The 25,243-nt window shown below is 40.2% G+C and overlaps 2 protein-coding genes across 11 annotated transcripts in view; one reads left to right on the top strand and one right to left on the bottom strand.

The window, feature by feature from the left end:
- The window catches only part of CACNB2 (calcium voltage-gated channel auxiliary subunit beta 2), a 346,152-nt gene extending 340,498 nt beyond the window's left edge, over positions 1 to 5,654 (top strand). For 7 of the 10 annotated variants that reach the window (XM_003786776.3, XM_012803285.2, XM_012803286.2 and 4 more), the window contains 4 exons: positions 129 to 280; positions 2,481 to 2,576; positions 3,060 to 3,245; positions 4,531 to 5,090. In XM_003786776.3, the coding sequence (XP_003786824.1) occupies positions 129 to 280; positions 2,481 to 2,576; positions 3,060 to 3,245; positions 4,531 to 5,025 (929 nt within the window). In that variant the 3' untranslated portion in view covers positions 5,026 to 5,090. Of the gene's footprint in view, positions 1 to 128; positions 281 to 2,480; positions 2,577 to 3,059; positions 3,246 to 4,530 lie in introns of all 10 variants that reach the window. The other 3 variants (XM_003786775.2, XM_003786774.3, XM_003786772.2) reach the window with 3 other exon arrangements.
- Positions 5,655 to 9,714: 4,060 nt separating this feature from the next.
- Positions 9,715 to 25,243, bottom strand: part of NSUN6 (NOP2/Sun RNA methyltransferase family member 6) — a 56,449-nt gene continuing 40,920 nt past the window's right edge. Inside the window, exons 9-11 of the mRNA XM_003786769.3 lie at positions 15,492 to 15,640; positions 11,813 to 11,938; positions 9,715 to 10,193 (exon numbers count right to left, since the gene is read on the bottom strand). Of these exons, the coding sequence (XP_003786817.1) occupies positions 9,981 to 10,193; positions 11,813 to 11,938; positions 15,492 to 15,640 (488 nt within the window). The 3' untranslated portion in view covers positions 9,715 to 9,980. The remainder of the gene's footprint in view (positions 10,194 to 11,812; positions 11,939 to 15,491; positions 15,641 to 25,243) is intronic.

Genomic DNA, 25,243 nt, shown 5'->3' with positions numbered 1-25,243 from the left:
AAAAAAAAAAAATATTAACTTAATGGTTGACCTACCTACCTACCTTCCTGCTGAAGGAACAGTGTACCCTTTTTCTGTCCCTTAAATACTGTACTTTGACTAATTGAACCCTGTTTGACATTTTACAGCGGAAGTTCAGAGTGAAATTGAAAGAATTTTTGAACTTGCAAGAACGCTGCAATTGGTGGTTCTTGATGCCGACACTATCAATCATCCAGCTCAACTGAGTAAGACCTCTTTGGCCCCTATTATAGTATATGTGAAGATTTCCTCTCCTAAGGTAAGCAAGGCTGCTATTCTTTGCTCTATAATCAAACCTTACTAAAATGAATTTTATGCTCTTAATAGTAACAGCTTACATGATGAAATGTACAGACTATGAAGAGATTTGTTCATCAACAATTTTTAACAGAGTTCTGAGACACTTTCAGAGAGCCCATGAAGTCCAGACTACTTCTAGGGTAGTACTAAGACATTATTCACCTTTTTCACTGTTGTGACATTTGTATGAAAGATCAAATGCAGTGGCAGATAAAACTGCTGGAAACTAAGCATGAATCAAGACTGGTATTAAAAATCATCATTACCATGTTCGCGCTGTTTAAGGTAGAAAAAGGCAGTGTCACATAAGAAATTCTGATGAATTGACATTTAGTTTATTAAATTTTGACTCTTTAGTATGAGTCTTTTCATGAGTATTCTGTCTCATGAAATAGGGAGTACATACCAAAATAAGTCATCTTTGAAGGACAAGCACTGATGTGATTATTTGAGATATAAACTAACCACTTTTTCATGGAACACCATTTTTATCTCACAGAACTGACAGGCTATTCTTACTCATTTTATTGAACAAAGAGAGCCTGCCGGTGGTTCATGCCTGTAATCCTCACACTTTGAGAGGCCAAGACAGGAGAATTGTATGAGGTCAGGAGTTTAAGACCAACCTCAGTAATGTAGTGAGATCTGCCCTCTACAACAACAACAAAAAATTGTTTTTAAATTGCCTGGGTTTGGGCAGTGCCTGTGGCTCAGTGAGTAGGGCACCAGCCCCAGCCAAACTGCAATAGAAAAATAGCTGGGCACCTGAGGTGAGAGAATCACCTAAGCCCTAGAGCTGGAGGTTGTTGTGAGCTGTGATGCCACAGCATTCTACCGAGGGTGACAAAGTGAGACTGTCTCTAAAAAAATAAATTGCCTCGGTATAATGGCATATACTTGTAGTCCCAGCTTACTGGAGAGGCTGACACAGAAGGATTGTTTGGGCCCAGCAACTGGAGTTTACAGTGAGCTATGATCCCCCCACTGCACCCCAGCCTGAGCAATAGAACAAGACCCTGAGTCTTTTTTTGTTGTTGTTGGTTCAAGGACAGTGATGTTTATTGATCATGGAGGCCATGGTCTCAAGTGCCTCCTACCTGCCCAAGGTCTATGGGGACCCTCAAATCGTGTCCTTGACCATCAGCGCTGACTGAGCTCTATGTGCTGTTGCTGCACCAGGCTGAGTGGACAACTCGGACCTTTCCCCTGAGCTGATGATATGTTAACACAGCACGCCCTGCAGTAGCCAGTCAGCAAGACCCTGAGTCTTCACAAAAAAAAAAAAAAAAAAATTGAACCTATCACTTCAAGGAGAACATCTAACAGTATGTGTTACTAGTAAAAGAACTCAGGGAACCAATATTTTTGAGGTTAATGAATAATGTTAATTTCAAGGTATTGAGTTACTTCACTGATTATGTTTTCAGATGCCACGTGCCAACTAGTCTTTAAAAAAATCACCACTTGTTGAGTTTTGGTATCAAAGAGGAACATCCACAATTATCTGGGAAGGCTAAAGTATGCCTCCTTTTCTCAATAACATCTGTAGGAGGTTGGATTTTGTTTGAATATTTCAAACAAAATAATACACTGTAGTAGACTGAATGGAGAAGATTGAATAGAGAAGCAGGCAGACCTCCTGAGTCTTCTGTGAAGCCAGGCATTAGAGAGGTTTGTAAAAGAAGAAAAACAGGCACCTATTTTTATAATAAGTTATGTTAACATATAACACATTTATTACTTTTACATTAATGTTGTTAGACTTTCTAGTTTTAATTTTTAATGTTACTATATTAAGTATTTAAATTTTTAATGTTAATATAGTAAGTATTTAAATAAAAATTCTTTGGGATTCTCAACAATTTTTTAAAACCTTGAAAGGTTTTGAGACAAAATATCTGAACTACTAGTCTACATGTAGCAAAAAAAAAAAAAAGCTCCATGCTGTCCTCAAAGCTTACACTGAGATTTATGTCCACATGTTCATTTTGCAGATGACCTTATACCATGTATTTTCTAGCTCTATTATAAGTCTTTATTGTATATATAAAAAGGTCCTATAGGCATGTATAAAAAGACCCCAGAGGAAGGAATCAGCATTGTGCCTTCTAGTTTGTATAAGTAAAGATATTCCTGTTAAAAATTCCTATCTTTTACAGGTATTACAAAGGTTAATAAAATCTCGAGGGAAATCGCAAGCGAAACACCTCAATGTCCAGATGGTAGCAGCTGATAAATTGGCTCAATGTCCTCCAGTAAGTTCTCTCTCTATATAGGGCATAATCCAGTTGAAAAGATCAGACCCAGCATTGTATTTTTACAGATAAGCAAACAAAAAACAGATGGTCAAACACCTGTCAGGGAAGAGACTCCTAATTACTTCAAGGGGTATTTGTTCCAGAGAAATGAAGGATCCCATGGTGATTTCATTTGTTAATATCTAACACAAGATCATGGGTCCAAAAATTTTTTTGGTATCTTTTTCACTGTTAAGAGTGAGACAGCACAGAAAAGTTGTCTATTATGAAGCCTGTTCACTTTCCAGGGGTTGTGACTGGTTATGCATTCAGTGTCTGAAATACAGAGACAGGCAGGAGCAGGTGACCCCGAGCAGATACAGTAGCTAGGGGGCCAGCTCCTCTGCCCTTCTCTCCGTCCTTTTTGGGATTTGGGGAAGGAGGCGGGAACTCAGTCCTAGGCTGGCATAACTGTGCTGTCTGAAATGTCTGCCCCTGCAGGAGCTGTTTGATGTGATCCTGGATGAGAACCAGCTTGAGGATGCTTGTGAGCACCTGGCCGATTACCTGGAGGCCTACTGGAAGGCCACCCACCCTCCCAGCACCAATCTCCCCAACCCTCTCCTCAGCCGGACTTTAGCCACTTCCACTCTGCCTCTTAGCCCAACCCTGGCCCCTAATTCACAGGTAAGAGGATTTTTTTTTTTTAAACAGTCTTCAAAGAGAACCTAGGCTGCTTAAAGGAAGACCACTGAGCTCCAACCCCAGAAAGCCAGCATGGGGCTTATTCCCCCTACACTAACTCTACCCCTAGACCAGTGGTTCTCAACCTTCCTAAGGCTGTGACCCCCAACCATAAAGTTAGTTTCATTACTACTTCTTTTTTTTTTTTTTTTTTTGAGATGGAGCCTCAAGCTGTCCCCGTGGGTAGAGTGCCATGGCATTACAGCTCACAGCAACCTCCAACTCCTGGGCTCAAGCGAGTCTCCTGCCTCAGCCTCCCCAGTAGCTGGGACCACAGGCGCCTGCCACAACGCCTGGCCATTTTTTGGTTGCAGCCATCGTTGTTTGGCGGGCCCGGGCTGGGGATTCGAACCCGCCACCTTAGGTGTATGTGGCTGGTGCCTTAGCCGCTTGAGCCACAGGCGCTGAGCCCATTACTACTTCTTAACTGTAATTTTGCTGCTGTTCTAAATCATAATGTCAACATTTGATATGCAGCATGTATTGAGGTGACCCCTGTGAAAGGGTTGAACAAAGGGGTCACGACCCACAGGTTGAGAACCGCTGCCTTAGGCCAACATTACAAACCATTTAACCAAGTCCAGCATAAGCTGTTAACCTGTTAGAAAAGCACTGTGAACAATACAGGGCCAGTCAAGTCAATAGCACGGGCTATGGAAGCAGACTACCTGGATTCCAGTCCTGGCTCTGCCTCCAACTGAATTTTCACCCTTCAAGTTCCCCAACTGCTCGTAACTCAGGAATAATGAGGGTGGACTATCTCTTATAATTAACTGATTTACCTCCTGTCTTTTGTCATGAGTTGACCTTATCTCATAGGGCTGGCAGATTAATTATAGAGGAAGGCTGTAGAACAGTGCCTATCCCATATTGTGATTGAAGCATTTTTAATTATTTTGGGTTCTTTTTCTTAATCCTCCCACATTTACTTAAGCTGAGGTAGTTAAGGTTCCATCCATCTGCCAAAAACTCTTGGGGACCTGCATGTGTATTTAACCACAAAAGAATATACAAAATGCTGCTTCTTTGTGGGTTTGTTTTTTAATTTCTATGTGCACTGCTCTAGGCACTTACAAATCAATAGACAGTACAAACCTTACCAATGCCACTGGACACAATCACAGGAACTGAGAGAGGTTAGAATTCATTTCAACATTTCAGAGAAAGAGTGTGCTAGTTCCTTACACACTGACCTTGGTTAACGCCCATGTGCTCCCCTCCTTGGCAGGGTTCTCAAGGTGAACAGAAGACCGATCGCTCTGCTCCTGTCCGCTCTGCTTCTCAAGGAGAAGAAGAACCCTGCCCGGAACCTGTCAAGAAATCCCAGCACCGTTCTTCCTCCTCTGCCCCCCACCACAACCATCGCAGTGGGACAAGCCGAGGCCTCTCCAGGCAAGAAACATTTGATTCTGAGACCCAGGAGAGTCGAGACTCTGCCTATGTGGAACCCAAGGAAGACTATTCCCATGAACACGTGGACCACTATGCCACACACCGTGACCATAACCACAGAGATGACACCCATGGGAGCAGTGACCATAGACACAGGGAGCCGCGGCACCGTTCCAGGGACACAGACCGAGAGCAAGACCACAACGAGTGCAACAGGCAGCGAAGCCGTCATAAATCCAAGGATCGCTACTGTGACAAGGATGGAGACGTCATATCCAAAAAACGGAATGAGGCCGGGGAGTGGAACAGGGATGTCTACATCCGCCAATGACTTCTGCCCTTTTGTGTGTGTGTGTGTTTTTTTTTGGAAAGTCTTGTATAACAGCACCCTCAAACAAACGCTTTGGGGTCTCTATTGCAATCATATGTGATCTGTCTTGTAATATTTTGTATTGCTGTTGCTTGAATAGCAATAGCATGAAATAGAGAATTCACAGACTTTGTTTTGTAAGTGCTGTATCCATCGGCCTGGTACGGCTGCAGTCCTCCGGTTCTATACTGGACTCTTCACAAACTGTCTCGGGTAGCTGCCACTTGAACAAAAGCTGTTGCCATCCAGGTGATAACTAGTGTTTTAAGAAATGTAGTGTATCCAGCAAGCCAGAATCAGCACAGATAGAAAGTGGAGTTTGTTTCTCCAGATTCTTAATATGCAGGCACCTTATTTGCATATTCATTCATTCATGGACCACTGTTTCGTGCTTGTACCTCTGGCTGACTAAATTTGGAGACAGAGTCAGTCTTGCCTTACACAAAGGGGATCATAAAGTTAGAATCTATTTTCTATGTACTAGTACTGTGTACTGTATAGACAGTTTGTAAATGTTATTTCTGCAGACACCTTATTATAATTATATATATAATATATATAAATCAGTTTGATCACACTATTTTAGAGTCTTAATGCCAAGTCAGCAGATTTGCTTTATGAATTACAGGGACTAGAAATGCCCACATTCAGGAAATTTGTAATAACATTGTCTACACACGATCCTCATTCTTACTAGAAAGCCTGTACATACTGTAAATATGTGTGATTGCTTGACTTGAAAAGGTTTGATTTCTGAATGTTATACCATCCTTGTAAGTTTATAACTTTCACCATAAATTATGGTAAATGTAACCAAACTCCAGAGGTTGTTCTACTCCGTACAGTTAACACGGATTGTGACGAACACATTCTGAGTAGCTGGTGTCTGCTGTAGTCACTGCACTGGAGGATCTGAGCCGGAACCCGCTGTGTCCCGTGTGTGTGTCTGTGTGTGAGTGCGTGCCTGAGACCGAGGACGAAACTAGAGACTGGTATGGAGAATGCTGCCCACCTGGCTTTGTGTCTGCTTGTGCTCCGTGTCGCTTTAGAATCCATTGAGCAGTCAGGGAATGTGAGGACGCTTGCTGCCAAAGGTAACTAGGAAAGCATTCATCTGCTGGCTCCTTGTTTTTGCTCCTAGAGAGTAAAAATACAGGCAACTTTTACTGTGAGTGTTTCACTGGAAATGTACAATCGTTGTGTGTTAGAGTATTTGTTTTAGTAAGAAACGTTTACACAGCTTGTGGAATTATTTCGTGGGAAAATAAATTTTTATGACTTCTCCCACTTCCTTTTCTAAGCTTGCCTACTTACTGTTCCCGGTGTTTCTCTCCAAGCTCACCCACCGTTCTTCCCCACCACCAGCTCCCACAGTCTCACTGTCAGTACCCAGAAGTGCTTCTTACAACCAAAGTTTCTGCTCTTCAGAAGTAATCAGGGTAAAATGGGGGGGACCTGCAATGAATAAAATGTTGAGAACATTTTCCTACCTGAAGGGGCACCTTGAAGACACTATCTCTCTGCCCCATGACAATGCTGTTAAGAAGCTTCCAATGTTGTTGCCGTGTTAATGCTACAGCTTTTTCTCTGTCTCTTTAAGTGTATATTTTGTCCAGTCACGACTGGACAGGTAAGACAGTATTAAGTGAGTTTATCCCAGGAAAATGCCTATCTGTAAATTCAGATTTGTACATTAGCTAATTCAACAAAATACTAATTTTATTTTGTTTTGCTTCCTTGCATAATCCAAGTTATTGCCAAATATTGTTAGACTTGTGTAAGTTTAAAGTGTTTTAACTCCCTACTTACCATACCTAAAGAAAAGTCGGTTTTAAAAATCAGTTACATGTATAGTATTTTCTCAGCTAACATACAAAAAACTTCCCGTAGAAGCAATTTACTTGTTAATTAGCTCTATACTGTTTACATCAAACTCAATAAATATGAAAGTGGTCCGAATATATAACTTTTTGACAAAATCCTCACAGCGATGGGAAACCATATTTCAATTACATGTATACAATATTTCTGCTCAACTTTCATCATAGCTAAATGTGGCTGATTACCAGTCTGACCCTCTCTGGTTTTCATCCCAGTGAGTGACTTTGGAATGTTTCAGTATTCCTCCAAAAATTATACTGAAGGGTTTGGCATCCATACATCAAATCTGTAGAGTAAGCCTATGTGTAAACTGTGTAATGAATTGGTAAATGAAGAAAAAGTCCCAAGGACGATGGGATTCACTGACTTGTGGAATGTAAAAGTATAGTCTGCACACAGCAAAGGCTCAATCGTAACCTACTCAGTTGTAGAATCATCATTTTTTTAGTCATCCTAGAAAATGCTAGCCATGTGTTTAACAGCTGTATGTTTCTGTCAGACCCATTTCAGTCTTTCTATGCCCTTTCTCTACTGCTCATGTAAGTGTTACAAAAAGGTGCTGCTAAATGCAGGGTGTCTTAGTCCTACTGTACTTTGCGACAATGCCACATTTCTAACATGGTCTGCTATGCATTCCTGTTAGACATTCACTGTCAGCTACACTCAACTGTTTTAACAAACCTGGTTTAAAGTAATTCATAAAAAAACAAATAAAGAGCTGGCTTCTGCACTGTTTCTTAGTAGTAGTATTAATTGCCATTGTAGGAATGATTCATGTAATTGAGGATATGTGGAATATCCAACAACTCCTCCCACTTGGGGAGTACCGTCCTTAGAGGCAAGGCCAAACACCCGATGTTGCTTTAGTAATCTTCCCACTGTGTCTGATTTAAAATTTAAAGCTCAAGGTAGGTAAAAGATTTAAGATGTGATCTCTAACAGAATAATCTGTGTCACTTCTTTAATTTCTGCTAAGTTGTATTTTTAACCATAAATACGTTGCTATTTAAAATGTGACACAGGGTTTTAAAGTAAAATAACTCCCTGTTGATTTTAACTGCTTTTTCTGTTGCACAGACCTGTGTTAATACTAAATATGTTAAAATACATATTTATTAACTTTCCCTCACATTTTCCTCCCTACAGCTTTTTTTCCCCTTACATTTCCATGTCTCTTAAGATTAAGTATTTTATGTTCCAATATGTTTAATTTTTTTGAAAGGAAAAAATCTACTAAAACTTGTCTACCTTTAAGGAAAATTCAACAAAATTCTCTGTGTCCTTAATGTTTTCAATATGCAAGTATTTTTCTTCCCTTTTGCTGGTAATGCTTAAGCTCTGATCTTTGCTGCTATTAATGGTTTACAATTTTGTTGTTATGCTGATTCTCTACCATTTTCATCCCACTTAGCCCATAAGGCTTTGCAGAGACCACAAAGGATTTTGTCGGGTTTCTCAACATACATTTAAAGCTTAAGAAGGTATGCTAAGCCCTGGAAAGAGAAATGTCACAGGTAAAGTGTTTCTCTTCAGTCAAATAACATCTACTGGATACAAGGCAGAATGAGGGACATCAAAAACACACACATGTGGTTGAAATCATTTCTCTCTCATTTGATAACATTTACTGACTACCTGCTCTGAAGCCTCCAGGGTGTTTCCCAAATGTGATTGGGGGTGGGGGGGAGGTTAGAGGGCAAGGCTAGTAAATTTGAATGAGAAGAGTGTTCACTGCTGGGAGACCAACAGAGACTGGGACTGGCACCCAGGGAGGGGCGCCTAACAACTTCAGGGAAGCGTGTTTCAGCCAGGCTTCTCCAGGTAGGAGTCTTACCTGATCCAAGAGACCTTGCAGTCATAAAGACACAGTGACAGTTAGGAGGAATTCCCAAAGGAAACCTATGAGGGAGAAAAGAGAAATCAAACTTATTAGGCAATAGTTGCCAATTATGCATTGCATTGGCCTAGGGCAGGTAGGTTCAGGGTGAGCTAATAGAACAGTTGGATGTTAATGACCACTACAGGAACCAGCCTTTAAACTCTGGTTGGGTGCTGGGTATTTTAGTCTTATCTAAAAAGCCACAGTGAATGAAATAAGCTGAGGCTATAAGGATGTTTTTAAAAAGCTGTCACTTCTATTGGCCACCATATGGTCATCTTTGCAGTTCCAATGATGCTCTGCTTTTTGTCGCGGTCCACATTCGATTGTGAAGTAGTCTTTTTTGGTCTGGATCTGTCACAGGCACAGTCGCCTTGTCTGATGTTGGTTTTGTGTAAAATGGTTTATGTTCAATAGAACATCAAGGCCCAGCTCTAAGGGCCGGTCCCACATGTCCAAAGTTGGTTTTCTCTTTTTCAAACATTTTCTAATAATTTATGCATGTTTTAAAAAATAAGGTATTCAAATTATAGAATATTGTCATTTTTTAAATTTACAGTGTAAAGAAAATAATTATTTTACTTTCTAATTTAAAACCATGAACAAAATTACATGTAGGGAAGGTAGACTATCATTTAGAAGAGTATTCATAATTCATTTGAAAGAGGGGCTGATGTCCCAAATAAGCAGCAGAGATTAAGGTGAAATATTTACCTCAGTTGTTGGTACATAGTAAATAGTATACTTCAGGTGTCCTGAATTCGAGGAATTCATAGGAACTTGGGAACAGAAAACAATTATTTTTTGTAACCACATTAAATATGGCTAATTTATTCCTTTTGTTAGATTCACTAATTTTTAACATTACAAAATGACTTGTCTTTTTTATAAATACTAGACCCCAAATGAAAATATGTTCCAGACATCTATAGACATCTTCTCTTCTTCATACTCCACTAAACCTATAAAGAAAACATCATTTAAAAAACACAAAATATCATTTCCCACAACTCCCTTCTTCCTCTATCTCTTGATCTTGGTGAAACAGCTGGCAGCCATTTGTTTCCTTAGCAACCACGCCATCGCTCAGTTGGCCTGACAACACTTTGGCTTAAAAAGAGAAAAAAAAAGAAAACAACCCAGAAATGTCCTCCTCCTACGTGCTTCTGCATTTTACAAATTTTGCAATGAAAAAACCTATACAATCCTTATTTGCCAGTCTCATCATGTCTTCTGCTGCGGCGTCTCTCAGAGAGTCAAGGTCAGTGTCCTGCAGTGGCACAGCAGATGGATCAAATCGCTGCAGCTGTTTCAATTGTTCAAATGACAGGCCAGCTCCCAGCATCCCTTCTCCTCCAATCTGCGGTTCCTGTTTGGAGAAAGTGAATAACTGTGGAGGAACGTCCTGTAATTAGTAAGTACGCCTGCTGCAATTTAAGCTAAAAGACACTTTGTGTTATAACGACCACATCTTCCAAAAATAGAAAAATGAGTAAATGCCTTTTACTTTTGTGGCACATATGTGCTGTTTTCCGGGCAGTGAAGTGGGAAAACGGGAGTAGGTGGTGATGAATTATGGTCACCTATTCTGTCCTGAGTGCTTATCAAACACTATGAAGTTACACAGGCCTCAGCTCTGTAGTTGGAAACACATGGACTCCAATAGCTGCTGCTACATTTTAGCTTTTGACCTTAAGTAACTTATAGATGAGGAAATTGGGTTAGCTAAAAACAGATAAAACACTCAGGTCTAAGGCTTAAAGAAGGTGGTCTCATTCCTTTCACAGGCACCCACTGGGCACTGAGTAAATAGAACATCATCATCAGGGAAGAGGTGGGTCAAACGGCTTTATCACTATCTGAAACTCTGAAAGGAGTTAGGCACCTAAGATACCTCTCCCTGACCCATACCAACTGGATGATAAAAGTTTTGTGGCTGTTGTTTTTACATGTACTATAAGAACAAATATTAGGGGCACATAAATTAAGGCTGTATCGATTAGTTTCAAGGAAAAGAATGAAAAGGAATTGAGTGATACCTGCAAATCACTACTGAAAAAGACCTATAATCCTGACTTTAAATCACTATTTCACAGACCAATGTTTTTATGTTAGTAAGGCGGGTTTTAACACATAGTTAAGAAAATGTAAGGGGAAACTTTCCATCTCTTTTACGTCTATACTGAGATACATATGTATGTGGACATGTATACAAACTTGCAAAGTAAGTCTGAAGTCTTCCCTTCATCTACAGTTTAATTATTTTAATTTCTGAGTCTAGAAACCATCTCTTACATTTATTTATGTATTCCAGTTACCTATTTTCTGTATAGGAAAGTTCTACAGCTAGATGTTCAACATATGTAATGCACATAAGCCTTATTTGGGGTTTAAAGTTAATTTCAAAGGACCTGGGCTAAAAATTGACTTATAGTGTTAATGAAGACTGTAACAGAAAGTTAGACTAGTGCTAGGCAAAAGGTTTAAGAAAGCTCCTTAAATGTTACATGGTTTATATAATAAATTGTAAAGAAACAGTAATCCTGAACGACTTTTTTTCCTCCTGGCTGGTCTCTTGATCTCTCACAGTTATCAAAGCCTGTCTGGGCTTTGATGGGACATGAAAAAAAAAAAATGCTTCACATTTCCCTTAGCAGAAAAACACAGGATTTGAAAGGGGAAGAAGAAAAACCTTTTAGAAAGAAAGGGCCAAATAACACAAATAGTAACAAGCTTACAAATGGAATAAACACATAATCCACCCAAGCTCTGTGCCACTTTAACAGGATGGTGAGGAACAGAGACAGGAATAAACTTTGTCAGGACATATACAAATTCTCTCTGGGCAGTCTTAAACATTATGGTATATTACAGTATTCATTTCAGAAGCTTTCCTTACACATTTCTTCATGTAATATGCCGTGTTATCACCTGCTTCTGTTTCTGTGATTTATCTGATTACACAGCAAGAAGTGAAACTATTATTACCTGGGGCTGAAGCTTCAGGCAAGGAAAAGTTTTGAGGGCCCAGGCAACTTGTTCTTCATTTTCTGCCAGCGTCACAGTGCACGTGCTGTACACAAGCACACCCCCTGGCTTCAGCAGCTGGACTGCCTAAAGAAAACTGTGATCAGATCACACAGACCAAATACACACCTGAAGAATTCCAAGGCAGAATGGACAATCATTTTTTAGTATCTGGGAAAAATACAATGATGTTCTGTAAGGATCCCGCCTCTAATTAGAGCACGTAAGAACAATCCTTGCCCAGAGTAGACCCATTTCACCATTGTGGAGCTGTCATAATCCATATGGACCAAGACTCTCTCAAACACACTCACATTCATTCCTTTAGATACCATTTGTAGGCTGAAACTCAGATTTACATTTTTCGGCCAGACATCCTTTCTGAAGTCCATATTCAAATATTCAGTTGCCACTCAACATGTCTACTATCCACTTTGACATTTCTCCAAAGGAACTCCTGTCTTCTCTCTGAAACCTACTGACATCTTTGCATCCTTCCAGATGTTCCCGTCCCAAAACTTAGACTATCTTTTATGCTTCTCTTTCTCTCCTATTTCCCATCTTCTGGAAATTCTATTGAGTCCACCTTCAAACCTCAGCCAGATTGGCCACTTCTCACCACTTGCACTAACACCGTGGTCCAAGCCTGGGTTATTGCACAGTCTCCCACTTAGTCTACCTGCTTCCTTCCCTGCCCTCCTGAGATCCAGTCTCAGTACAGCGCCCAGAGCAGTCCTTCTAAACTTGTCCCTTCTCAGCCCCAAACCCTTCAAATGCCCTCCGTTATCACTCAGAGTCAAAGCCAAAGTCCTCACAAGCCACGGAGGCCGACACACCCAAGTATCTGTTTGCCTTTCTGACCTTCTCTCCTAACCTCTTCCCCTTGCTCACTCTCCATTAGCAACACAGGCGGCCTGCTGGCCTGGCACACACCCACCTCAGGAGCTTGGCACCAGGGCAGAAAGTTCTAATTCTCTAGACACTTGCTCCTTCAGATGCTCCTCTACTCACGTGTCGTGTTTTCAGCCATGCTCTTCCCAAACCCTAGGTAAACCTGGAACTGTACCAATGCAGCACTCCTGCCCCCTCCAGCCCCCTACCTGTCTTCACTTTGCTCCACAGGGCCTAGAATTACTGCCTCATGATACGCTGAGTAGCTTAGACATATTCTTCCCTCCTCTGCTAGAACAGAAACCCCATAATAAGGCCATGCATTCCCTGCTGTCTTAGGACAGTACTGTCAAACATCTAGAATAGTGTCTTGCATACAGTAGGCGCTCAGTGAATATGTGTGTAATAAATAAGTGTATCAGGAAATAAGGTGTTATGCTAAAGTGGATTTGTCTGAAAGACCTGAAGTTTATATTTTCAAACCCAGATATTTTAAAAATTTTGAATGAATTTTTTTTTTTTAGAGGCAGACTCTCACTTTGTTGCCCTTGGTAGAGTGCTGTGGTGTCACAGTCATAGCTCACAGCAACCTCCAGTTCTTGAGCTTAGGCGATTCTCTTGCCTCAGTCTCCCAAGTAGCTGGGACTACAGGGGCCTGCCACAATGTCCGGCTATAAAAATTTTGATTGAAAATTTTAAAAAATATAGTATATTCTTCTGCTTATATTATTTTTTAAAGAGGCAGACTTTCACCCTGTGAGGCTGGAGTGCAGTGGCATGATCAAAGCTTACAATAGCCTCAAACTCCTGGGATCTAGTGATCCTCCTGTCTCAGCCTCCCAAGTAGCTAGGACCACAGGCACATGCTACCATGCCCAGCTAGTGTTTGTTTTTTGTTGTTTTTTTTAACAAACAGAGTGTTGCTGTGTTGCCCAGGCTGGTCTCAAACTCCTGGCCTTGAGCAATCCTCCCACCTGGTCCTCCCAAAGTGCTGGGTTTATAGGCATGGGCCATGGCACCCAGCCTACTTGTGCTTTATAAACCACAGTATGCTGGTCAAATTTTACTTTGTTGCTATGTGCAGTTTACAGGGATTTTCTCCATAAATCCTTGTTAACAACAGTGAGGTAAAGTCACTACCCCCAGCATTAGGACAAGCTGTTGTCCATCATGAAAGCCTGTGCACCCACGGTCACTGATGTGGATGAGCCACGGCTGGAATCAAGACGTTCCTGGTTCTTAAGTCTGATTCTCCATTTCTGTCCAGGCCAAAGGGCGCTCCTGCCACACTGTTAAGCTCCTGCTCACCACTGCCAGCGTTCCCTTTTACTGCGATCGTGACTGCATCTACTCCTAGCAGCCTTTTAAATTTTTCCTTTTTGCTATGACCTGAAAAGAACAAAAAGCCAAGTCCTTTACAGCAGAATCCTAATTTTACCCTCAAGTCAAAGTGTGTCTCAACTATAAGAAAAGCTTCCTTTTTGCTGCTTGCTCTTTTAATTCCAAGGATGTGTTCTTTGAAGGCTATTTAGGAAAAATAAGAAGTTGAATTATCCACAGCCAGTGCTACCTCTGAGAATGAAAGGAGGTATCAGGACAGCTGAACAGAAATGTACTCAAAGACAACTTTAGAGACTGAATAATTACAGAGTATCCACTGCTGCTATAGCCTATGACTTTATAATTGGAAGGCTGAGAAGAAATAATCAATTCATCTTTGATCAAATGTTGTTTATACTCTGTGATATCCAGTCATTTTTGCAAGACTGAGCAAAATCGTCAAATGTTCTATCTGGACTTCTAAAATAGTGGTTCTCCACCTTCCTAATACCAGGGACATTTAATACAGTGCCTGTGGGTCGTGACCCACGGGTTGATAACCGCTGTTCCAAAACATACTGGAGACTGGTAAAATTTGCAGTTTTCGTGGTTCTTCTATCCTGCACCAGCCTGCCATTTTCCAATTTTATCAATGGGTTTGCCTCTATTATACTTCCTAATTTGCCCTTTAAGATGACCCAGGAACCTTATTTTAAAAAGTGATTAATTTTATATGCAATTCTTTGTATCAATTAGTAACTATATGTTAACAACTCAGTAACATTTCTGGGATAGAGCAGAATGTTTGAAACTTATTAAATCTATCAGTGAAGAAATTCTACTCTTGCCCTTACATTTTAAAGAGTGACTCAACATAAAGGAAAACTCCCTGTATTTACAACTAAATTTTCTCAATCTTTTGTGTAAATTCTTGTGTATGTAGTAAAATATATGTAACATACAATTTACCATTTTAAGTATACTGTGAGATTGTGAAACCATCCCCACCACCCATCTCCAGAACTTTATCATATCAAACAGAAAATTTGTACCCATTAAGCTCTTCATTCTCCCGTTCCCCAAGTCCCCAGTAACTTCTATTTAAATTTGCCTATTTCTAGTTACCCCATATAAGCACAATCACACAATACTTGTGCTTTGGGGTCTGGTTCTTATCACTTAGCATTGTATTTTCAAGGTTCATCCATGTTGTAGCACGTATCAGAATGTGATTCCTTTTTAAGGCTGAATAATGTTCCATGTATGTATGTATCATACTTGGTTTATCCATTTATCTGTCAGTGGCCTTTGGGGTTGTTTCCACCTCCTGGCTATTGTAAATAATGCTGCTATGAACATTAATCTCAACAGTTCACGCATCAAACTAGCAAAAGTCAACACTCCTTTACAGGAAAGGCTCATCACTTACCACTGTGAAGAGTCTTCGCTGTAACGGTTGATACGATGTCACTTCCTTCAAAGTCCAAGTACAAGCCATGTTTGGTCTCTGTCCCATGCCACTACAGGGTGCATCAAGAAGAATTCGGTCAAAAGTTTCTGGCAAGAAAGGAGGTCCCCCTGGAAAGAGAATTAGAAACATTTACTATTTGCCCTACTGGTCTACAATAGAAAAAACTCTTGAGATAGAAGCAGAGATCACAAATTTAAAATCATAATCTGGAATAAAGAAAAACCACCTCCCCCTTCAATCAATTAGCTGGTTAAACTAATTCTGACTTACATTTAATACAGATTTTAGTTTGTGGAAAGGTTAAAAATGTGCTTATTGAAGTTAGGGGTTAGGCTCTAATTAAATAAGACCTTGTACGGGCAACTTCAGGAGCCACAATTTATCAGAGATAGGACTTGGAATTGATTCTAGTCATTCTGGAAACATGTACTTCTTCGGTTAGTTCCTATTGCAGACAGCACAGAAAAAGAGGGTGTACTGGGGTAGTGAGACATAGGAGTTCCAGCTGTATATGTGAGTCTCCTTGTTTCTGTGGCCATGCATACACCCGGGGGACCCGGAATGAGCAGAATGAGTCAAGACCTCCTTGGATTGAATCTTATAGCCCATGTGTTCCTTTGCACTCACTCGAGTCATTTTCTTCACTCCAACTTCTGATCTATTTACTATTACTAGAAAAAGTCACAAAACCACATGCTCTGCTTATACATTTATGCTACCTACCTGCAAGCGCGAGACTGCTGCTGACTGGATTTGTATGTAAAGCTGCTTGCTTTTTTACAGGCTCCCAACAAGGTTCCACACCTCACTGCAACATCATCTGCTTTTCAAAGCTGGTTCAAGTAAGCTCTTATCAACTGAACTCCTCTCCATCTACAACCATCTTTACTTTCTTACCTTCTCTCCCAGAAGAAATTCTTTCCAAGGTAAGCAATTACTTTTAAAGTTTTTGACACAAATTGATAAAATCCTCTACAAAGACCCCTCCAATTTATACTTTTATCATCATAAGTGCATTTCTTTTCCCTAACTGCTATAGAAAGCTGAATTTTATTGGCCATCTGCATTTTTTCTTTACAAGAACATATTCTTTGTCTTTGCCCCTTTTCTATTGAGACAGTTGTCTTTTCTTATTGCTCAGAAGAGCTCTTTATATATGAAAGGTATTAATCTTTCCTACATTAAATATTTTATAACTTTCCCTTGACCAATATAAAGTGACCATCCTTGTCTTTTTTGACTTTGGTTGCTTTAAATCCACATGTATCTGAAAGTAAGAATGCAACCCCTCTTTTCTTCTGAATTGTTTGCCTAAAAAATTGACTGCCAACCCCTTAACTCTGACTTTTAATTTGTCTTTTGTGAGGTGTGTTTCCTGCAGACAGCAAATAGATGGCTTGTGTTTTTTAATCCAGTCAGCCAATCTGTGCCTCTTCAGTGGGGAATTCAAGCCATTGACATTTATTGACATAATTGATAAGTGTGGTAGTGTTCTAGTCATCTTATTTTGTGAGAGTCCATTGTTTAGTTTTGTCTTTTGCATCTTTGTGGAAACTAGGTTCTATCTTTTAATTTCTGGGTGTTTACTTTGCTGAAGGTCCACTGTGATGGTCAGTGTGTACAACAGGTTCAAATATTTCCTGTAATGTTGGTCTTGTTGTGGCAAATTTCCTCAGTGTTTGCATATCAATAAAAGATTTGATTTCTCCATCAATTTTAAAGCTTAACTTAGTGGGATATAGAATTCTGGGCTGGAAATGGTTCTGCTTAAGTAGATTAAAGATAAATGACCACTGTCTTCTGGCTTGAAAAGTTTCATTAGAGAAGTCTGTGGTCACCCTGATAGATTTGCCCCTGTAGGTCAGTTGGCGCTTACTCCTAGTAGCTTGCAAAATCTTTTCTTTTGTCTTGACTTTAGATAGATTCATCACAATGTGTGTTGGAGAAGCTCTATTTAAGTTGAGGTGACCAGGGGACCAATAGCCCTCTGAAAGGAGTATGTCAAAATCTTTGGTGATATTTGGGAAGTTTTCATTTATAATGTTCTCTCGAATGGCTTCCATTCCTCTGGGGCATTCTTTTTCCCCCTCAGGGATGCCTATAACTCATATGTTTGAATGCTTCACAGAGTCCCATAATTCTGTCAGTAAACATTCTGCTTTCTCTCTCTTCCTTTCTGCCTCTTTAACTATCTGAGTTATCTCAGTTAACTATCTGAGATTCTATCTTCTGCATGGTCTAATCTGTTGTTGATACTTTCTATTGTACCCTTAAATTCCCTAATTGACTGCTTCAGTTCCTTCAGCTCTGCTATATCCTTTCTATATTGTTCATATTGTTCAACTGAGGTTACTAGATAAAATCCAGCATCCCTTTCTAATTAGAACACTGAGGAATATAGGCATAGATGACATATTTCTTAAACTGATCTAAGCTATCTATGACAAACCCACAGCTAATATTTTACTGAATGGAGTAAAACTGAAATCTTTTCCTCTTAGAACTGGAACCAGACAAGGTTGTCCTCTGTCACCATTACTATTCAACATACTGCTGGGAGTTCTAGCCAATACAATTAGACAAGACAAGAAAATAAAGGGCATCCAAATAGGAGCAGAAGAGGTCAAACTCTCCCTCTTTGCTGATGATATATATGATCTTAGAGAACCCTAAAGTCTCAACCACAAGACTCTTGGAAGTCATTAAAAAATACAGTAATGTTTCAGGATATGAAATTAATGTCAATAAGTCAGTTGCTTTTGTATATGCCAACAACAGCCAAGATGAGAGGTTAAAGGCAGAACTCCCTTTAGTATAGTCCCAAAGAAAAAGAAATACTTAGGAAAAGAGGTGAAGGACCTCTATAAAGAAAATTATGAAATCTTAAGAAAGGAAATAGCCGAGGACTTTAACAAATGGAAAAACATACCATGCTCATGGCTGGGAAGAATCAACATTGTTAAAATGTCTATAATTCACAGAGCAATTTACCGATTCAACACCATCCCTATTAAAATACCAACATCCTATTTTCAAGACTTGGAAGAAATGATTTTGCATTTTGTATGGAACTAGAAAAAAACCCGTACACCTAAAGCAGTTCTTAGTAATAAAAACAAAGCCGGGGGTATCACCGTACCAGATTTTAGGCTGCACTACAAGGCCATAGTGGTCAAGACAGCATGGTACAGGCACAAAAATAGAGACATAGACATTTGGAATCAAACAGAAAACCAGGAAATGAAACCAGCAACTTAGAACCACGTAATTTTCTTTTTCTTTCTTTCTTTTTTTTTTTTTTTTGAGACAGAGCCTCAAGCTGTCCCCCTGGGGGGAGTGCTATGGCTTCACGGCTCACAGCAACGTCCATCTCCTGGGCTCAAGCGAGTCTCCTGCCTCCGTCTCCCAAGTAGCTGGGACCACAGGCGCCCGCCACAATGCCCAGCCATTTTTTGGTTGCAGCCATTATTGTTGTTTGGCGGGCCCGGGCTGGGGATTCGAACCCGCCACCTTAGGTGTACGTGGCTGGCACCTTAGCCGATTGAGCCACAGGCGCCAAGCCGAACCACCTAATTTTCTATAAACCTAACAATAATGTCCACTGGGGGATAGACTCCCTGTTCAATAAATGGTGCTGGGAGAATTGGATATCCACAAGTAAAAGACTAAAACTGGACCCACACCTTTCTCCACTCACAAAAATTGATGCAAGATGGATAATGGACTTAAATTTAAGGCATAAAACGATAAAAATCCTCAAAGAAAGAATAGGAAAAACACTGTAAGATACCAGCCTGGGGAAAGACTTTATGAAGAAGATTGCCATGGCAGTAACAACAACCACGACAATAAACAAATGGGATTTAATTCAATTAAAAAGCTTCTGTACAGCTAAGGAGACAACAGCCAAAGTAAACAGACAACCTGCCCAATGGGAAAGGATATTTGCATATTTTGAATCAGACAGAAGTTTAAAAACTAGGTTCTATAGAGAACTTCAATTAATCCACAAGAAAAAACCCAACAATCCCATACATCAATGAGGAAGAGAGATGAACAGGACCTTCTCTAAAGAAGATAGACAAATGGCTATCAAATACATGAAAAAATGCTCATCATCCCTAATTATTAGAGAAATGCAAATTAAAACCACCCTGAGATATCACCTAGCCCCAGTGAGAATGGCCTATATCACAAAACCTCAAAACTGCAGATGCTGGCGCAGATGTGGTAAAAAAGGAATACTTTTGCACTGCTGATGGGACTGCAAACTAATACAACCTTTTTGGAAGGAAGTATGGAGAAACCTCAAAGAACTCAACCTAGACCTCCCGTTTGACCCTGCAATCCCATTACTGGTCATCCACCCAAAAGGAGAAAAATCCTTTTATTATAAAGATACTTGTACCAGGCTGTTTACTGCAGCCCAATTTATAATTGCTAAAATGTAGAAACAGCCTAAATGCCCTTCAACCCAGGAATGGATTGGCAAGCTGTGGTATATGTATACCATGGATTATTATCCACCTATTAAAAAAATGGAGATTTTATAGCATTTCTAATAACCTGGATGGAGGTGGAACACATCATCTTTAGTGAAGCATCACAGGAATGGAGAAGTATGAATCCTATGTATTCAACTATGATATGAGGACAATTAAAGGCAATTAATGACATGATGGGACATGGGGGAAGGGGTGAGCAGACAGAGGAGGGAGGGGGTGAGGGTAAAGACAAGAAAAAAAATAGTAACTAATTCTCACATAAATTGGATTTGATTTTGACTAAAGTGTATCACTTAAACATTAATTTTTACTTCAACTTGTTAATATGTTGTTTAGGATACAGGATACCCCATCCTCATTTAAAAGTGAATTATGTTTGTAATTTCCCCTTTATAATAATGTATTTTTTCCAATTTTATTATCAGGTGTATCCAGATTAAGCAGAATGATTTTGAAGTATTTCTTCTTTTTCTATTGTGTATAAGATTTGGCATGGTTTGCTTTTTAAAATTATCTTTTATTTGTATTTATAAATATTAGTTGTCTATTTTTTGAGACTTTGGGGAAAAAATAAGAAGTTAATTGATGACTCCATACTGAACCTCAGAGTCAAAGAATTCTATAATAGTCATACTCTTATTTGACAATGCGAATGTTACTTTCTTTGCATTACTATTATTATTATTGCTTAATACTTTGTTGCAGCAATCGTCTGATTTCTTTTCTAAATGTACTTATCTTCATTTCATTCTTTATGAGATTTTTGTCTCTAGTCCTTGTCTTAAACACTGTTATTGTTGGTAAATTTTAAGCCCTTTTAATTCTGTGAAGGCAAAAAGTAGAAACCTAATAATCACATGTGTATGTATAAATAAAAAAAAAATTAAAAAAAATATTTTATAAATATTTTCTAGTTTGTCATTTTAGGCTTTTGTACACATGTCCATGTTGAGTAGTAAATGTATCTTTGTTGTTGAGTCTATTTTTGCTGCGATTCTTTAAAACCTTCCCCGTCGTGAAACCACATACATCTACACGTTCATCTACATCTGCTTCTGGTTATTTTCAGTTTAGCTTCTGACATTATTTAATCCATCTCCAACTTACTTTTGTGTATAGTCCTTTCTCCTCTCCCTCCAAAAAAAAAAAACACAGAGCTATCTACTGACTGATTACTCTTTCCTCCAGGCTTGAAATGCTACCTGTATCATACACAGAATTCTTGTACTTACGTGTCCTAGGACCTATCTGAAAGGTTTCTGTTTTGTTCCAGCACATCCAAGTTTTCAAACGCTTTTTTCTGAGCTACAAATCTAGACTGCCATACGCTCTGCCCTGTGATGGTCAGTAGCAACTCTGCAAACTACAGTTCTCCTTTGCCTGCTGACTTCCTTTGGAGTCACCAAGAGGGCGGCTCAGGAGTGATGGGGTAGGGGGATTGGAGGCGAGTGGCAGAACAGACTTTGTCCTTCCTTCCTGTTTACTGGCTGTTCCTGTCAAAAACATCCCAGTGACAGCCTTTACGTTGACACCAGCAGTTCCCAGCCCTTTTCCCTCAAGTATCAGAATAGAATAGACAGAGCCCCTCCCTCCTTTGAGAGGGCTAAGTCCCTGCTCTGAGTGCCAAGGAACAAGGAGCAGCTAGCCAGTCCCTTCTTCATTTCTCCCCTACAGGGAAGGGACTTTTCCCAGCACTTATCGGCTCTAGGTTGTCCCAGGGCTCTCCTGCATCTATTCAACTAGTTCCTTATATTGTTTACTCATATTAAATAATCTCTCTCTAGTATAAATTTAAACTAAATTCTCTCTATTAAAATAACTTACAGAGTTTTCTTTTAATCCTGTGGCCAGACAAATTTCTCTAGAAACAGCTCTCAAGAGTTTTTTAAAAAGGCCAGGAAATCTGCAAGCCTACAACATACCTTTGTGGATAGTAAAGTGCTCAGCTTAACACATGAGCTGCATGTGCCTCAGCCAGATGTCCTTGCACACGGTGGCCCTGTTAAGGGTAGTGGCAATGTCTCACTTCTGCACCCATTTCTAATGAACACCACCTTTCATGGAAGATACTGCATGATGATTATCTAGACAGTAATTTAAGAAATTAACAGGACATCTTCCAAACTTTTCTTAGAACAGACCAAGACCACCAAAATGACCCCCAAATGTATGTGAACTAAGGGAAATTTCTTTCATTCAAAATTAAAAGGCAAGGGATACATGCTAAGGAATTATTTGTAGTGTAAGAATACGGATGTTTTTATTTACAAAAAGCTTTTTCACATAATATATAATCTTGTAATTATACTTCGGGATCTCTAAAACTACATGAGAGTGGTGTATAATTCAGTAGCAATTTATATTAAAAATAAATGAGATTGAGATGACTTCTGGAATAAGGGCACTAGAAGTTCTACAGACCCTCTCCTGGCAAAAAGCCAAAAGCAAAAAGCCTTCAAGTCTCCTGGAAAATGTCCTAAGGGCATACAGCAAATGAGGACGCATTTATTCAAGAAAACCTACTACATCTCAGCAAGAACCATGAGAATCTGCAGAATCTGAGCCACATTCCATTCCCTTCTCCCCTTTCCCCAACTGCCTCCCCACTCCCTGAAGCTCAGAGTGAAAGATCCACTTCATGTGGGCACAACCACAAAGCCATATTAATAATTCCCTCTTTGTCCTAAGCTCTCAGTTAAGAATGCAAGGAATGTGGTGTCACTACAAGGGGCAGGCTGGTGGGTATTTTTTATCTGCCCAGGCTCTAATTCCATGGAAGAGCAGCTGAAACCCCTGGGGATGTCTTGTCCCCACTAATGGCCCCCACTCCTGTACCTCCCCAGGTACAGGAGGCTGCCAATACTAAAGATTGATTACCATTGCCCCAGCTCATAAAGAAGAGATTCAACTTTAGACAAGGCAGGGCAAAAAGGCCAGAGGCTGCCACCCTAGCAAGTGTGTCACTCCATGAGAAAAAGGCCACTGTCCCACCATCATCTGAGGCAGTGGCCCAGAGCTTCTGCCCAAGGGAAGAGGCAGAAAGGAAAAACAGAGTTCTGAAGATCTCCCCAAGTGAACTGACCTTACTTAGAAGAAAAAGTGGGAAAGTTTAAAACTCAGCAAACTCCTGAAAATAAAGGAAAGGCTGTGATGATCAATTAGGAGGATGCTGGCAACTCCAAGAAGCTGAATCACAGACTAGACAGAAGCGTATCAGAGACCCAAGGAATGAGACAGTAAGAAGAGCCTTCCTGGGGCATGAACAAACCTCAAAGACTACCTGTGCAAAAGGTCTCAAATGTATTGGATCAGTGGAGCAGTTTATGTGCCAGGACCTGTTGCAAGAATAGATCAATTAATCTGCCGCTAATAGAGGCTAACAAGTCTTTGTAATACCAACTGAAACATAGAGTTTAGCACAAACATCAAGAGAAGAGAAAAAGAGGGGTCTGTTAAAACCAATGTCAGTTCTCCCAGGGTCACTCTGCACGTTCGAGCTAATATCAGAAGCTACGGATGCTGGCTCGGCGCCTATAGCTCAACCGGCTAAGGCGCCAGCCATGTACACCTAAGGTGGCGGGTTCGAATCCCCAGCCCGGACCCGCCAAAACAATGACGGCTGCAACCAAAAAATAGTCAGGCGTTGTGGCGGGCGCCTGTGGTCCCAGCTACTTGGGAGGCGGAGGCAGGAGACTCGCTTGAGCCCAGGAGTTGGAGGTTGCTGTGAGCTGTAATGCCATGGCACTCTACCCAGGGGGACGGCTTGAGGCTCTGTCTCAAAAAAAAAAAAAAAAAAAAAAAAAGAAGCTACGGATGCTGAAGAAATAGACTTTATCCGATAGTCCAGCCATCACGCTAAAGAAATAAACAGTAACCAGCCAGGGGGGAGGCAGATGAGTACCCAAGATTGTCTGAATTTATCTAAAATGACCAGGTTTAAAGAAGAAACCATGAGATACGCAAAGAAACAAAGAAAGTGTGACTCGAATACAAGGGGGGAAAGCAGTGAAAAGGAACTATCTGAAAAGGATTAGCTGCCAAACTGAGCAGACAAAGACTTAAAGCGCCTTTAAAAAGATGTTCAAAGAATTAAAGAGGAAACCATGCTTTAAGGAGTAAGGGAAGATAAGGGGACAATGTCTCCTCAATAGAGAGGAATTATCTTATTAAAAAGGATATTAAGGAATTAGAAGTTCAATAATTTAAATTAAAAAATCCACTAGAAGGGTTCAACTAGAGCTAAGCTGAAACAAAAAAATGTGAATGTGCTTGAAGATAGATGAGTATAGATTGTGCATCTGCAGATTGGAGAGTAAAAAGAAGGAAGTAAAACGTACACGGACCTCAGAAAAATTTATGACACCATTAAGGGCTCCAACGTCGGCACAATGGCAGTGCCAGAGAGAGGAAAAAAAAGAGAAAAATATTTTTTAAAATTATGGCTGAAAACGTCCGACATTTGATGAAAAAGATCCAAAAAGTTCAATGAACTCTTCAGTTACACAAATGCAGTGAAAGATCCACAACCAGATACATCATCATAAAAATGCTGAAGCCAAAGGAGAACAAAATCTGAAGGGCAGCAAGGGGAAAAGAATTCACCATGAAATAGGGAACTGCAGTGAGATGAACAGCTGACAGTACATGGGACAACAGAGGCCAAATGACAAATGACAGTAAGATGACATATTCATAGTAAAGGGAAAAAAAACCACCATTGACCAAGAATTTTATATTCAGCAAAACTATTTCACAAAAATACACATGAATGGCTCAGCACCCATAGCTCAGGGGTTACGGTGCCGGCAACATGCACTGAGGCTGGTAGGTTTGAACCCAGCCCAGGCCTGCTGAACAACAAATACAACAACAACAACAAAAAAAATAGCCAGGAAAGGAATAGCAGAAGACATTAACAAATGGAAGAATATACCATGCTCATAGTTGGGAAGAATCAACATTGTTAAAATGTCTATACTCCCCAGAGCAGTTTACCGATTCAATGCCATCCCTATTAAAATACCAACATCCTGGCTCGGTGCCTATAGCTCAACTGGCTAAGGCGCCAGCCATGTACACCTAAGATGGTGGGTTCGAATCCCCAGCCCGGACCCACCAAACAACAATGACAGCTGCAACCAAAAAATAGCCGGGCGTTGTGGCGGGCGCCTGTGGTCCCAGCTACTTGGGAGGTGGAGGCAGGAG

This window comes from Otolemur garnettii, unplaced genomic scaffold (genome assembly GCF_000181295.1).
Source record: "Otolemur garnettii isolate 467f Iridium unplaced genomic scaffold, OtoGar3 scaffold00019, whole genome shotgun sequence".
In the NCBI taxonomy this organism is placed as follows: Eukaryota; Metazoa; Chordata; class Mammalia; order Primates; family Galagidae; genus Otolemur; species Otolemur garnettii.
Note: the sequence above shows the minus strand (reverse complement) of the source record. Positions and strands in the feature narration are given on the sequence as shown.